Here is a 15118-nt window from a genome sequence, read left to right on the forward strand (position 1 = left end):
ATTTCAATGCTTACTTTTTTGTTTGTCGTCCATATATATATATATATATATATATATATACACTATACAGTCATGAGTTTAATTAAATAATCACTTGTAATTGCAATTAACTGCATTTAATAACGTTTTATGCAATTGATTTTAAAAAATAATAATTATAACGTTTTATGCAATCAACCTATTTTTTACGAATCATAGCGTTGTCCTCACTTTTACGAATTCAGCTCCTTGGCCTTGTTTGAGCAGAAACGAAATTGTCACATAAATTTATTGATCATTGACCTTTAACTCGTGTTGATAATACTTGGGCAAGAATTTTCAAACTGGATTTCACCCAATCAGACCAAATTTCAAGTTTTTAGGTGTTTAACGAATAAGCAGAAACAACTAAATAAGTAAAAGCAGAACACCCCTATCATCATACAACTCTTCAGAAAGGCATGAATGTTCAAGAAAGTATCTCTCAATTCTTGCGGGATGCTACCAAGATATCCTAAGAAAACGTCCCCAGAATTATTATTATTTTCGAAGCTGGATGCGCACCTTCGGCTGGGCTACAGAGAGATCGTGAATTGGTAGCTAGTCTAACTTCCTTTTATCAAGAAGCAATGCCAATGTATAGCAAGGAGAGTTTTTTGTACTACAAAAAGTTAAACTAAATTCGACATACCACTTCCCAGCGCTTCAAATGAACATTCCTAGTGTTTTTTCAGCATGAAGTCTCATCCCATTTCGGCTTATGCATGTGAAAAGTTTCATGAACAAAATCTACTCAACCTTTTTTCCCTTGGGATTGCCCTTCGGAATTCGGCTTAGAACTGTAGAATCCAGCTTTCGGTAATTTTGTTGCAGCTGTTCCATCACTTTGTATACAAATCCATCAACTTTATCATCGTATCTTTCATAAAAGGCAGGTAGCGTGTGGGCAGCAACAAAACCTTAGGGAGAAGATTTCCGTTTGTAAGTATATCAAGAGTTGAAGTGTCAATGCAACGAATAAAAGAACAAATTTAATCTTCACAAATCTCATGGTTGGATCAAATAAAAAAGCACCCGATATTCCAGTTTGTATTATGGTCGGGCCATCACTAATCCCAGACCCTATTTTAGCGTAGATTTTGCACTAAGAAAGCACAATTTTTCCACCAAATGCAAGACACAAACAAATAAATAAAATTATTATACCTTCAAAAATTCATGAAAACACATCAATCTCTCTTTTTTTTTCCTCTTCTTTTGACAGGAAACGAACGAAAACACAACGATCTCATAAAACTTTGGCAAATTTTTCAAATTAAATTGTGAGATCTCTTACCAATATACAACACAGTCAAGAAGTTGCACCAGCTTCCAATCATAGCAACAGCCCACAAGCTTGCAACCACCTGCTAGAAGCAGGCTCCATATATAACTAAACTATCCCCCATAAACATCACTGAGATATCAGAAAAGGTACCATGGCAAAGAGTCTTGCAACATTCAAGTGGCATAATTGCACTATTGTGTAAAGCAATATGAACGGGACGCACCGAATTGTAGACAACACAACAAGGGATAGTTTCTCTTTCAAATGAAAAACATTCATATTTACATATTGCTCCACATGAACTTATGGGGTCATGTCAGGAACAATATTTCTAAACAACTCAAACACAACTAAAACTCAAACTTCAATATGAAAATCTGAGTATTACTACTCATCCAAGGATTTAATCCCTTTACTAGAGGAAGAAACTCCTGCGCGTAGCACAAGCTAGTCTTAATGAACAGAATAAATGTTAATGCCCCACCCCAACCAACTCTTCTCTATTTATTCCCTCTCCCCAATTTAGATCCTTCTGACTATTCTTAGGATAAGGGCTTGGGCCTTCTTTTGGGCCTGTTTGATCTATTGGGTCCGTAACAGGTCATCACCACTGAATTCTAGTATCATGCAATTCATCTTAATTAATAGTACATTAATTGTATGTAACATATAAAAAACAAAAAGGTATACATGAGCATAAAATAGCAAAACAATAAAACATCAACGGCGAAAAGTACCATTACAAACTGCTTCATATTTCCTACATAGGCAACATCCTGCAAGAAGCTTAAACCATTATTGACCTCAGCTCCTACCAACCTCCCAATGTTTACAAACGCTTCCTCTGGTAGGACAAGATGAGGGGCTTTGGATGGAGAACTGTTGCCATTAATAAGTGATGAAACTCAGCAGTCAGTACAATGCAGAATAAATATGCCACTATAAGAAAAGTGACTCCTAAATCTGCAGATAAAGATTACCGGTTAATAATTCCAGAGGCATTTTTCCAGACAAATTGTCCAACCATGACAATTATAATCCCAAAGCATAAGAGCGTAAGAAAATGGTAATTGAGCCATTCGAAAAGCACCCAAACAACCGTGGCACCAATGAGACCACTCGCTGAGATTTTCTTGTTCCGCCACAATAGCACATCGGCAGCTGTAGAATCAACTGAAGTTACCTAAAGACCATGACTGTAACTGTATCACAGTAAATGAAACGTGATAAGTAACTTTACATTTGCCACCACCCAAAAGATGGTGGACAGGCTTCTGACGCCCAAACAACTTGTTGAATTGAAAATTAATGGAATTTCTTTTGTCATCTTCAAAAAAAGATCCATTTTTGTGCTTTGTAACATTGTCAGATATCGTTTCCATTATGTTATTCATCAGTTCCCCTGCCGTCATTCCTTCAGGCATTTTTCCTGTAATCACAATACTCACAAAGAAAATTTAATTAAAAAATCTTACGAGGTAAGTAATGGTTGAGTAATAAACAAATAACATATTCACCATTTAGTATATGGATTTTGCACAGAGAACCATGGAACATGGCAGAGATGGAACATATATTTAAGGGAGTACGGGAGGCTTTAATGTATGACACTAAGCAGCTAAATCATTTGCAGAGCTATTATCCCTAAAATGTTGTTATTTTTCCATGCACTGAATTTCTTAGGTATGAAGGGTATTTACACTGATGTTTTCATGATTTCATCCAGGTGACACTCATGTATCACCTCCATCAGATTTGCCTTCAGAAATATGCTTATGGTTTTTCCAGCTCTTCTGCTTGTGTAAGGAAATGGGAGACTCATAACAAATCACCAGCTAGTTTGTAAGCGGTTTTGAGAATTTGTAAGTGGAGAATAGAGATTTCACTTAGATGATCATGTATGGGGATTCATTTTGGGGGATGCCCTGCTGGGACTTGAAATATTGCTAAAGTGATTTTTTCAAGTGTCGTCGATAACAATCAGAGCTTAAGGGAATAATTGATAATCATATCAAACCGAAAATGGAAGATAGGAAATGCTTTAGGAAGGTAAGTGCGAGGAGGGGATGTGGACTTCTCAAACTGGTTGATCAGTCCTTCACACGTATTATCCTACATTAAACCACAGCGCCGAACTTTTTTCTGTCAGCAATAACATTTCCATATTCTGCAAAACTAGTGCTCAGCGAAGGATCGCCACAAAGGAAGACAAGTGGAATTGTTTTCTTTCCCCTTCTCTCAGGTGAACTAAATTTCATTGATCAAAAAACATAAACAAATGCACAGGACATACCCAAGAGAGACATGAAAAGCAGGCAGATATATCATATCTATAAAAGAGTCATAAGAACATAAATTATACACACGTCTAAAGAGCCATGTTGAATCTCACCGCAAACAAACTCCACACCCTGTCCCATAAGTTCTTCCCGAAGATGGAAGCACAAAAATGTGACTGACAAGTTGTAAGTTAAAGACAGATTCTCGCACGATAAAAGTCATGCGTGTAAGCCTTCTCTTTTTCAGTGTTACGCGAAAACATCTCTCTCTGATCATCTTGAATCCTGGCTACTTAGCTTAGGGCATGTCAGAGTATGTATAGAGTTTCGAATTGGAGGTTTTAGCTAATAAAAGACATTTTACTAAATATCTATATTTCTCCATCAACAAAATGATCCAAGCTAGTCATCTTATAAACTTTTTCCCATGATTTAGAACCCTTTTATCCCAGAAAATTATAAATCCAAAAAACTGCATTTCATACATTATTGATCTGATGAGAAACTATATCATTTTGTGGTAAGACTAATATATCAGCATTGAAAATGGGCTGTCAATTTTTTTATCTTCAAATATTGGTCATCTTTTTCATCCATTTTATATTATTATATACACATAAATTATTTATCAATATCATGTTTTATTAATAAAATAAAATTACCTCCCGAAGATAGAGGTATAGTATAAGTTATACACCTAAAATCCAACAAAAAATTACTTCAAATAAACAATTTAACTCGCCAACCCAGGAAGACGAGACATAAAAAATCACAAATTCAAAATAAAATGTGCAGGCAACAGCATGCAGAACCCAGAAAATAACAAACAGATTTAAACTAGAAAGTTGAAAAAACAATCCAATCTCAAAATTTCTTCAGAAGCAGACAACTTAATTTCCTGCAGGCTCAGAGAACCTAAAAAAAAGGCATAGATCTCTTGCCAAAAAAAAAACACCTTAGATAAACCCAGAAGCGAAATATCACAAAAAAAGTAGCTAAAATTACAATCAAATGCTGAAAAAATTCAAAAATGGGAATCTTCTTTAGTGGAAAATTGCGGAGTAAAGTGAGGAAGAATGCTAACCAGATGAAGAAGGAATCTGTCACAAAGAAAGGCGAGAGAAATTATTGTAGTTGTTGAATAAAAAAAAAAAATTTATTGTAGTTCTGGAGAATTTTTCGAAAATGTGTACAATTCATGGAATATTTATTAGAGCGACAGGAATTTGTTGGGACTCCGATTCAAAAGTGGCTCCCTCCTACATTCTTCTCGTTAATATGTCAAATGATACCTATAACTTAAAAGTCCAGGTTTGTTCCACTTTGGTCCCTCAATTTATAGTGTGGCGAATATGTTTAGCCACCACCGTCCAAACATATTAGATATAGCTTGGTACATAGTACATAGGATACAATATAAGAATAAATTAAGGATAAGTAAAATAAAAGTATAATATAATGGCATCGTTTGGTTGGTATTATTGTTAATCTATGTATAACTTATCTCATTCAATCTCATGTTCTTCTCGATATATTATTTATCTATCTATTAATTATTAATTATTAATTTTACATCAATCAAATTATTAATAATTTATCTTATATCAATCAAATCATTGAATTTAAATTACTATATTATCTCTTATAAATAATATTATTTTATATTTTATTTATTTTTAAAAAGATAAAATAGTAATTTATCATTTTAATATAATATTTAATCAATCAAATCAAATATACTAAAATCAATCAATCAAATCCAATACTATATTAACTTTCATTTCTTATTTATTTTTTATTACAATACATTACTTATCCAATTATTATTCATCTCATCACTCAAACCAAACGGTTAATGTTTGGTATGATTTTAATAAGAATGATTAAATTTATATATTGGATTGTAATGACGAAATTAAACTTAACATAATAAATTTTATTTTTCATATATTGTTATTTAAGATCTTGCACATGCATAAATATAATAATTAAATTTGGATTTTTGTAGTATTTTTTTTGCTTGTATTAAATTTATCACACCAAACTAAAGGAATACATAGTCCACTTGTATAAGCATTTATCATCGGCTCATTTACTTATCACGAGCTTTTTAAAAATGTACCAAGCATGAGATGAGAGATGATAATTTATTAATCACCCGCTTTTCAAGTGTACCAAACTATGCCTTAATTTATTGATAATTCATATTAATCAAATCAATAATTATTTATTTTATATCAATCAAATCATTAAATTTAAATTGCGATATTACCTTCAATAAATAATATTACTCGTATTTTATTAATTATTAAAAGGACAAATTGATAATTTAACATTTTATTTAAAATTTATTCAATCAAATACCTCAAATGAAACAAACTATTTGTTTATTATCAATAAAACCAAATAAAATTTGGGCAACTTGTAGATAACTCCCTAAATCAAACATAAGTTTCAATTTACTCTCTATATTTGGCTTTCCAAAAATACCATTGTCTTTATTTTAATCATTATTATTTCTTGATTTATCAAATGTGGAATCGGATTCAAAATCTGATTCACTTGATTCATCAAGATAATAAATATTTTCATCGTCGGATGAAAATTCAATTGTTTCTACTGGATAGAATCCAATAGTATATATTTCTTCAAGAAGTTTAACTTTATTTTTCTTTTCGTTTCGTTTTGGACATTCATTTGCATAATGACCTTCTTCATTGCACAACCAACATGTGCAGTTTTTTCCTTTACCTTTTGGGCAAGATGGTTTTTTATTATCAAACTTTTTATAAAATTTTCTTTTATAAGGTTTTCTGAAGAAATTCCTTCTAAATTTCTTTTTCTTATAGGGAATAAATTTTCTATTAAAAGATTTATAAGGTTTATTTAATTTATTATGTTTCTGTCGTTTTAAATGTTTGTGTGACATGTTTGTTTTACAACCGTATTCTTTTACTTTGAATTCCATTTTGTCACAACAAAGTTTATTGTTTTGTTTGTAAGATTTGGATATTCTTTTATTTAATGTTACTTCATGACATTTCTTTGTTATAACGTCTTTAATAAATTTAATAGCTCCTCTTAGTGTTTTGGCATAAGCACTAGTTAAGAATTCATCTTTACTATTTATTGGTATATTAGGTATTTTATTAAAAATACTTAATTTATAATGCTCTTTTTTATCAGCATCTATTAACTGATAATAGTTTGTTTCATAATCACATATAAATTCTTTTAGATAACATAGATTACATAATTTTATATTTTTTGCTACTAAATTAGCGTCATTATTAGAAACTCCTAAAAATTCTTGGTACAAGACATCAACAAATAGTTCGAAATATCGATGTTCTGTCATTCCTTGTGTAGATTAGTAATTACTAGATTTTCAGTCCAAGTTCTTACTGCTCCTACCAGTGTCATTTTTATCATCCCATGAGTTAAAACTTGAATATTCTCACTTTTGTCTAATAATGGTGTTAATTGAATTTGTACTGATAGTTCATTTGCCCAATGATCTATCTTTGATTTTCTTTCTTTGGCTGTTGAACAACCTAAATCTAAGATATTCTGTTTTACAAATCCTGATGTTTTTTATTTTCTAAGAATATCTCTAACATCTTTATAAGATCCAGGTCTCTGTTATATTTAAATTCTTCATCATCTCTTCCACCACTACCTTCTACATTCGTTCGTAGATTTAATCGTGGTCTAGAATCATCTTCAGATTCTGATTCTGAAATATCCATATCTCTGTATTGTTTTGATTCCTGATGTGAATGATATAATTCTTCTGTATTTACTCCTATTTGTTCAAAATCAGATGTGTAACGCCCCACTGTATCAAGACGGGTCTTTTCAGCGTGCTTATATCCTCACTCACACGCACCCTGGAAAACTTCCCAGAGGGTTGAAAGAGTGGGTGCCCAGTGAGCCAACTTGTGGCTATGGGCTTTGATGACTCTTTGTACAAACGATCTTTTGTTTAATGTAATTTACACTTTTATTAATGGCAATGACTTTATCTTTCTTCATATTGTTATATTATGATATACTATTGTTGTTTTGATAAAGACCTTGAATATACTATAGTGTATGTAAGATGTGGTAGAACATGGGGATGTCTATCATGAAATACATCTTATAGTCACTGTATATTCTAAACTGTTCCTAGTCGATTGAGCCGTCCGATAATAAGGATAAGGATCGCTCGAGTTTGAGACTAGCTTTGCGATGCGGAGTACCACGTTTCATTGGTAGGGAACATGGAGATGTTCGAAGCATGCAAATGGATATTCATAGGATGAATAATCGAACTACCCTATCCGGACTTTCCAAGTGGTTATCACTTATCGAGTGGATAAAGTCCGCGGTTTTGGTTGTACACCATTAGTCCTTACTACTTGAAACATCATGGAGACTCTATATTCTAGTACTGTGCTTTGACTCGTTTACCGACTCTATGGGGGTCATCAGGTGTCGGGATTGGGTACAGTTACAACACATATAGGAGTCGATGCATTGTTGTCAAGGATTCACCACATACTTGCGAGTGTGGATATCCTATGCGATCTGATGAGATATTAGTGTGACGAATCTCTGGCCAGAGTACTTGATGTGATTTAAGAAATCGTTTCTTAGTAGCACATGCGATGTCACTAATTTGATCTTCAAGATGTATTGCATAGTTATCGAATCTTGAGCGACTCTCGATATACCAATGGTTGTTGATTCGATCGGGATATATGGATGAAGGGACCGTACTGTACGCTAACCAAAATCTACTGGTTCTTGTAGGCACTATCAGTGATACCTAGGGAATCATGGGGCGATGTTGCTAGGCGCTTTACCATGATTCGTTGGGCAAGTCGGAAATCGTTGTTCCGAGTCACAAGGAGTTGTGAGCCCACGGCTAGCTGTATCCCTGAACCATTGAGGGTCACACAGTATAATGGAGTTTTAATCCCCGTTGAGATAGTTAAATTTAAAGAGTTAAATTTAATGAATAAAGAAGTTGGACTTCTTAAATAAGAGTAAGGGAGTAGGATTTCCTAAAATGACATAGGGATGTACATTTTTGGAAACCACTGTATTCGGATTCAGGAAAATTTATCTTGACTTTAAAATGTGCAGAAATGGTTTCTGTGCACATTGGTAAAATCGGTTTATCAATCGGAGTCACGATGAATTTTATATTAATTTCTGAACATGCGGGCTTTGCTTGTCGGGCCTCAACTTATGACTAATGGGCCCTAATGTGTTAGTGGCCTGCATCATAAATAAGTTATTACAGTACAGAAATTACACACAGTTGGTCATAATTTTGAGAGACAGTTTTCGAAAAAAAACCCTAGCTCTCTCTAGAAATTCGGCCGCCCCTCCCTCTCTCTGTCAGAGATTTTCCGATCTGTGATTTTGAATTGCAGACAGGATTAGCGAATCAAATTCGTTATTCTCTTCGCAGAAAACTTCTGATAGATTTTCTAGTGCAATCTATCAGAGGGATTAAACCTCCATTCGTGGACCTGATTGAAGGAAAGCTTGTTCATCAGTTCCAGGGAGATACAAGAAGCGCAGAGAAATCTGTGTGGTGTCCAATAATCTCGCTTCGAGATTGAAGGTAAAATTTAATAATAGTTATTTAATTTTACACACACAAATAATTTAATCGTATGGTTGATACCCACACTATGGAATTGTTTCATACTAAAAATTTTAAACTTCCGCTGCACCGGGTATCAATCGTGATTGATCTGAACGCCAGTTACCCAACAGTGGTATCAGAGCCAGGTTGCTCAGATCAAACGATTAAATTAATCGATTGTACAAAAATTTTTGAGTCTTGGTTTTTTAAAACAAAATAAATATTTTAAATAAAAAAAAAAATTTTTTTTTTTCGGGCAAAACCCGGGCAGCGATTGGATCGCTGCCCGGCCCAGGGCGGCGCACGGCGCCGCCCAAAGGGGGCGCACAGCGCCGCCCTGGGCGGCGCGCAGCGCAGCGCAGAGCGCTGCCCAGGGCGGCGCCAGGCGCCGCCAGGGCAGCGATTGTCGCTGCCCCGGCCCGCGCCCACGGGTGCGGGCCGGCCCGGGAGTGTCCCGGGCGGCCCGCGGGAAAAATTATTTTTTTTTATTTAAATTAATTTTAATGTGTTAAAATTTTATTTTTGGTCCGGTCAAAAATTGTTTTTGATTGGTTCACGAGGCATCGGATCGAATTGTTCGAGTCCGAAAATTTTAAAATTGATTTTTGGATAAATTTGAATTTTTGGAAAATTTTAATATTTTATTCTTAAATTGAATTTTGAAATCAATTATTTTTGGTACAATTGATGATAAGATTTGATCTTATGTATATATTAAGTAAAATATGATTTTATCTATAAAATTAGATTCTGTAGATAAAATATGATTTTATTTAATAAAAGGTAAAATATGATTTTATATATAAAATATGATTTTATCCTGTTTAAATTTAAATTGCCATATGCATGATATCCAATAAATTAATTTTGAATTAAATGTTATTGGATAAGGATGATCGATTGCCATGACCAATTTTGTAGGTGTATGTTAGGAATTTACATTTGTTTTATTGTTGTTGGTTTTATTAATGGGCCTGGTTTATGGCCCAATATGAATGTCATATGTAATAAAAGTGGGCTTGGTTTATGGCCCGTTCCCACCCCTAAAATGTATCCCCTACTTGTCATTGCTATTTATTGTAAATACATTAGATTTAGTGGGAGATCAAGATTTGAAGATGGTGGGCCCAGCAGACAATAAAGACGAAGAAATGTAAATTGGAAGCTAATGTAATAGGATTGCATTGCATACTGCATATTACCAGGATTGGACTAAGACTCGTGATTGGCAACCACGAGTCAATTAGAAATGGAATCGATCATCCTATATATAATATATGATATTATGATTGTATGCATGTTTTAGACATAATTGTATGAATCCGGCAAGCATACAATAAATTGAAAAATGATGAGACAAATTTTCATAATTAAAAATCCCTCATTTTAAATATGATTTAAAATTGATATCAAGATAAATAAAGGAAATTTAAATTTGTTTAAATGTTCCTACCTTCCATCAACGGTCAATGTATGTGATGCTACCCGCGGATACGGTCCGGCTCATATTTTGGGGGGGCCCGTCCGTCGGAAAGCTGTACATTGGATCGACACATGTTGTAAGTTGGGTGGAACTCCCATGGGATCGGCTCATATTATTGGGGATCCACATGGCGACCGTCCATCACAACTTAATATTGATGGGTCATCTTGACATGTCACTATAAACGGCGTCATATTATTGGGCCCTTATTGGACATGAGGTAAATACATGGGGGTTGCTTTGGAAGCAATTGGGCTCTACCTTTTGAGAATTATGGTTGGCTGATATTATTCGGGACCATAAGTTTGTCAATTGGACTCCATGTTCTCACTAAGGAAAAAGTTTCCCGTTTTCACTAGAGGGTAGTGAAATCGTTAAAATAGTGGGAGTGAGATTCATAAAATTAAATTCGCCTATTTTATGTCTTAGTAAATTGCTTAAACAATCATTGATATATGTCTGTTTTTCTTTTCAGTATTTCATACAATGAATTCGCGTAATCCATTATTCTCGATCCTCGAACAAAACAAGTTGACTGGCGCAAACTATACGGAATGGTTCCGGAAGTTGAAGATTGTCTTGACTTCGGAGAAGATGCTCTACGTGTTAGAGAAATCACCTCCGAAGGAAGCACCAGCTGACGTAAGTCCGGAGGAATTGGCCAAACTTGATGCATGGTGGGACCATGACATCAAGACCAAATGCTATATGCAAGCCTCGATGTCTGATGAACTCCAGAGGCGATTTGAGGACACCGTGAATGCTGCTGACATTCACGCTCAACTCAAGGAACTTTTTGGGGCTCAATCGAGGGCTGAAAGGTTCGCTACTGTTAAGGAGCTAATGACGTGTCGCATGCGTGAAGGGACTTCGGTCCGTGATCATGGGGTACGAGTGATTTGGCTCATACAGAAGTTAGCAACTCTTGATTTGGTGTTGGAGCATGAACTCAACGTGGATTTACTGCTTCTGTCTCTTCCTTCTTCGTTAGACGGATTTGTGGTAAATTTTAATATGAACAAGATAGAGGCCACCCTTGAAGAGATGGTCAATATGCTTGTGACATATGAATCCACACTAAAGAAGGATAAACCAGCTTTCTTGGTGGGCTCCTCATCTTCTGCTAAGAAGGGGCCAAGTACGAAGGGTAAGAAACGTTCTGCCCCACCCAAGAAAGTCGAACCCGAGAAGAAGCACAAGACAAAGGCTTCAAACAATGGAAAATCCAAGGATGTTTGCCATTACTGCAAGAAGCCCGGTCATTGGAAGCGCAACTGCAAGGAATATCTAGAGCAGTTGGGAACTGCAAAGGGTATGTTCTATATTGAAATAAACATTTCACTTAATACTATTTCTTGGGTATTGGATACCGGATGTGGATCTCACATTTGCAATGATTTGCAGGTGATGACAAGAAGTCGCAGGCTTAGAATGGGTGAGACTCAGCTGAGGCTCGGGAATGGTTCCAGAGTTGAAGCTACAGCCATTGGAGATGTTTGTTTAATTTTGCAGAACGGTTTTAAGTTATTTTTAAGAGATGTTTTATTTGTTCCGGATTTAATTAAAAACATTATTTCTGTTTCTATGCTAGATAGAGATGGTTATTCTTGCAATTTTGTGAATGGGATTTGCAATATTTACAAGAATGAATGTTTGATTGGAAATGGACAACTTGAAAACGATCTATACAACTTAAAACTAAAAGACGTTCCAATAAATTATGTTGATAAACCGGCGACAACAAACAAAAGGAAAATCGATAGTCAAAACCCGGCAAACCTTTGGCACGCTAGACTAGGTCATATTTCCTCAAGGAGGATGAACAAGCTAGTGGGAGAGGGCATGTTTGATATGTCTGATATTAACTCTCTACCTACTTGTGAATCCTTCCTAAAAGGAAAAATGACTAAATCTCCTTTTAAGGGGAAACCTGAGCGTAGTCAAAATCTGTTGGATTTGATCCATACAGATGTTTGTGGTCCATTTAGAGTTGGGACTCAACATGGCCACACCTACTTCATTACCTTTACTGATGATTATTAAATATAAGTATGAAGCATTTGAAAAGTTCAAAGAATTCAAGGCTGAAGTAGAAAATAAGCTAGGTAAAAGTATTAAAGCACTTCGATCGGATCGAGGTGGAGAATACTTAAGTACCGATTTTTTGGACTATCTAAAAGAGAATGGGATTCTCTCTCAGTGGACTCCTCCTATGACACCACAGCTTAATGGTGTATCGGAGCGTCGTAATCGAACTTTGTTGGACATGGTTCGATCCATGATGAGCTTCACTGAGCTTCCACCTTCGTTTTGGGGCTATGCGCTTGAAACGGCGGTATTGTTGTTGAACAACGTCCACACTAAAGCAGTGGACAAAACACCATACGAGTTATGGAATGGAAAAGCTCCTAAGTATTCGTACTTAAGGATTTAGGGATGTCCTGCTTACGTGAAGCAGACAGTGGAAGATAAGTTGGATAGTCGATCCAGCTTATGTTATTTTGTAGGGTATCCGAAGAATTCAATCGGATATTATTTCTATTATCCTGCTGAAACAAAGGTGTTTGTTTCTAGGAATGCCACCTTCTTGGAGAAGGAGTTCTTATTGGATAAGAAAGGCGAGATGATGGAACTCGAAGAAGTTCGAGAAGAACTCGAAATACAAAATAACGATCCTACGCCTCAGGAACCATTACTGGACACGCCTGAACCTAGAAGATCCGAGAGGACTTCTAGACCTCCTGTTCGATATGGTCTTCTTCTTGAAGGGGATCAAGATGAACCCGACATTGGATGTGATCCAAGAAACTTCAAGGAAGCAATTTCTGATGCGGATTCATATTTATGGCTTGAAACTATGCAGTCTGAATTGGATTCAATGCATACAAACCAAGTTTGGTCTTTAGTAGATCCTCCTGATGGAATTGTTCCAATAGGGTGTAAATGGATCTACAAGAGAAAGCTTGGGCCTGATGGTAAGGTATTGACCTACAAGGCGCGATTGGTGGCGAAAGGTTACACTCAAAGACAAGGAGTTGACTATGATGAAACCTTTTCACCAGTTGCAATGTTCAAGTCCATAAGAATCCTTATTGCCATAGCTGCATGGTATGACTATGAGATATGGCAAATGGATGTGAAGACTGCTTTTCTTAATGGAGACATTAAGGAAGAAATCTATATGAAGCAGCCGGAGGGGTTCACATCCATGGGAAGCGAGCATAAGGTATGCAAGCTTCAGAGATCAATTTATGGTCTAAAACAAGCATCAAGAAGTTGGAACCAGAAATTTGATGAAACAATAAAAGATTTTGGTTTCATCAAGAACCCGGAGGAACCGTGCGTGTACAAGAAAGTAGTTAAGGATGCTGTGACATTCTTAGTACTTTATGTTGATGACATCCTACTCATTGGGAATGATGTAGGGATGTTGCAGTCAACAAAGATATGGTTATCAGGTAGATTCTCGATGAAGGATTTGGGTGAGGCATCCTACATTCTTGGGATACAGATCTATAGAGATAGATCTAAGAGAATGATAGGACTCACTCAATCAACCTACATCGACACCATATTGAAACGGTTTTCAATGGATGGGTCCAAGAGAGGACATCTACCCATGTGTCATGGAGTTTCTTTATCCAAGTCTATGTGTCCCAAGACTGATGCAGAGATAGAGAATATGACACATGTACCATATGCGTCAGCTATAGGTAGTATCATGTATGGGATGATATCTACCAGACCGGATGTAGCATTTGCTCTGAGTGTCACGAGCAGATATCAGGCTAATCCTGGTCAAATGCATTGGAAAGCCGTGAAGGACATTCTTAAGTACTTACGAAGGACTAAGAATATGTTCATGGTATATGGAGGACGAGATCTGCAATTGGAAGGCTATACCGACTCTAGCTTCCAAAGTGACGTGGATGACTCGAAGTCAACCTCTGGATTTGTGTTCATGCTCAATGGCGGTGCTGTCTCTTGGAAGAGTTCCAAGCAGGATACCACAGCGGATTCCACCACTGAGGCTGAATACATTGCAGCATCAGCTGCTGCTAAAGAGGCCGTTTGGATGAGGAAGTTCGTCCAAGAGTTGGGCGTCATTCCTGAATTTGTTGGTCCAGTCCCGGTGTACTGTGACAACACGGGTGCCGTTGCTCAAGCAAAGGAACCAAGGTCTCATCAAAGATCCAAACACGTACTGAGGAAATACCACATCATCCGGGAGATTGTGGAAAGAGGAGACATCACTGTCGAACGAGTGGCCTCTGCAGACAATATCGCTGATCCGCTTACTAAGCCCTTGCCAGGACCATTGTTTGACAAACATCGCGAAGCAATGGGTCTACGTAGTATGACTAGTTGGCTATAGGGCAAGTGGGAGATTGAAAGAGTGGGTGCCC

General features: G+C 36.1%; 1 protein-coding gene across 2 annotated transcripts; it reads right to left on the reverse strand.

The window, feature by feature from the left end:
• Positions 1-376: 376 nt before the first annotated feature.
• LOC140880097 (reticulon-like protein B8) lies at positions 377-4866 on the reverse strand. 2 transcript variants are annotated; one of them, XM_073284206.1, is made up of 6 exons: positions 4670-4866; positions 2547-2735; positions 2287-2467; positions 2044-2185; positions 1316-1385; positions 377-938 (listed from the first exon to the last, which is right to left on the reverse strand). In XM_073284206.1, the coding sequence occupies exons 2-6, from the start codon at positions 2728-2730 to the stop codon at positions 769-771; spliced, it is 747 nt and encodes a 248-aa protein (XP_073140307.1). In that variant the 5' UTR covers positions 2731-2735; positions 4670-4866; the 3' UTR covers positions 377-768. The 2 variants fall into 2 exon arrangements, with proteins under 2 accessions (XP_073140307.1, XP_073140306.1); XM_073284205.1 differs by lacking the exon at positions 4670-4866 and adding an exon at positions 3699-4661.
• Between the last annotated feature and the right edge of the window lie 10252 nt (positions 4867-15118).

The sequence above is a fragment of the Henckelia pumila genome, chromosome 2 (genome assembly GCF_033568475.1).
Source record: "Henckelia pumila isolate YLH828 chromosome 2, ASM3356847v2, whole genome shotgun sequence".
NCBI lineage: Eukaryota > Viridiplantae > Streptophyta > Magnoliopsida > Lamiales > Gesneriaceae > Henckelia > Henckelia pumila.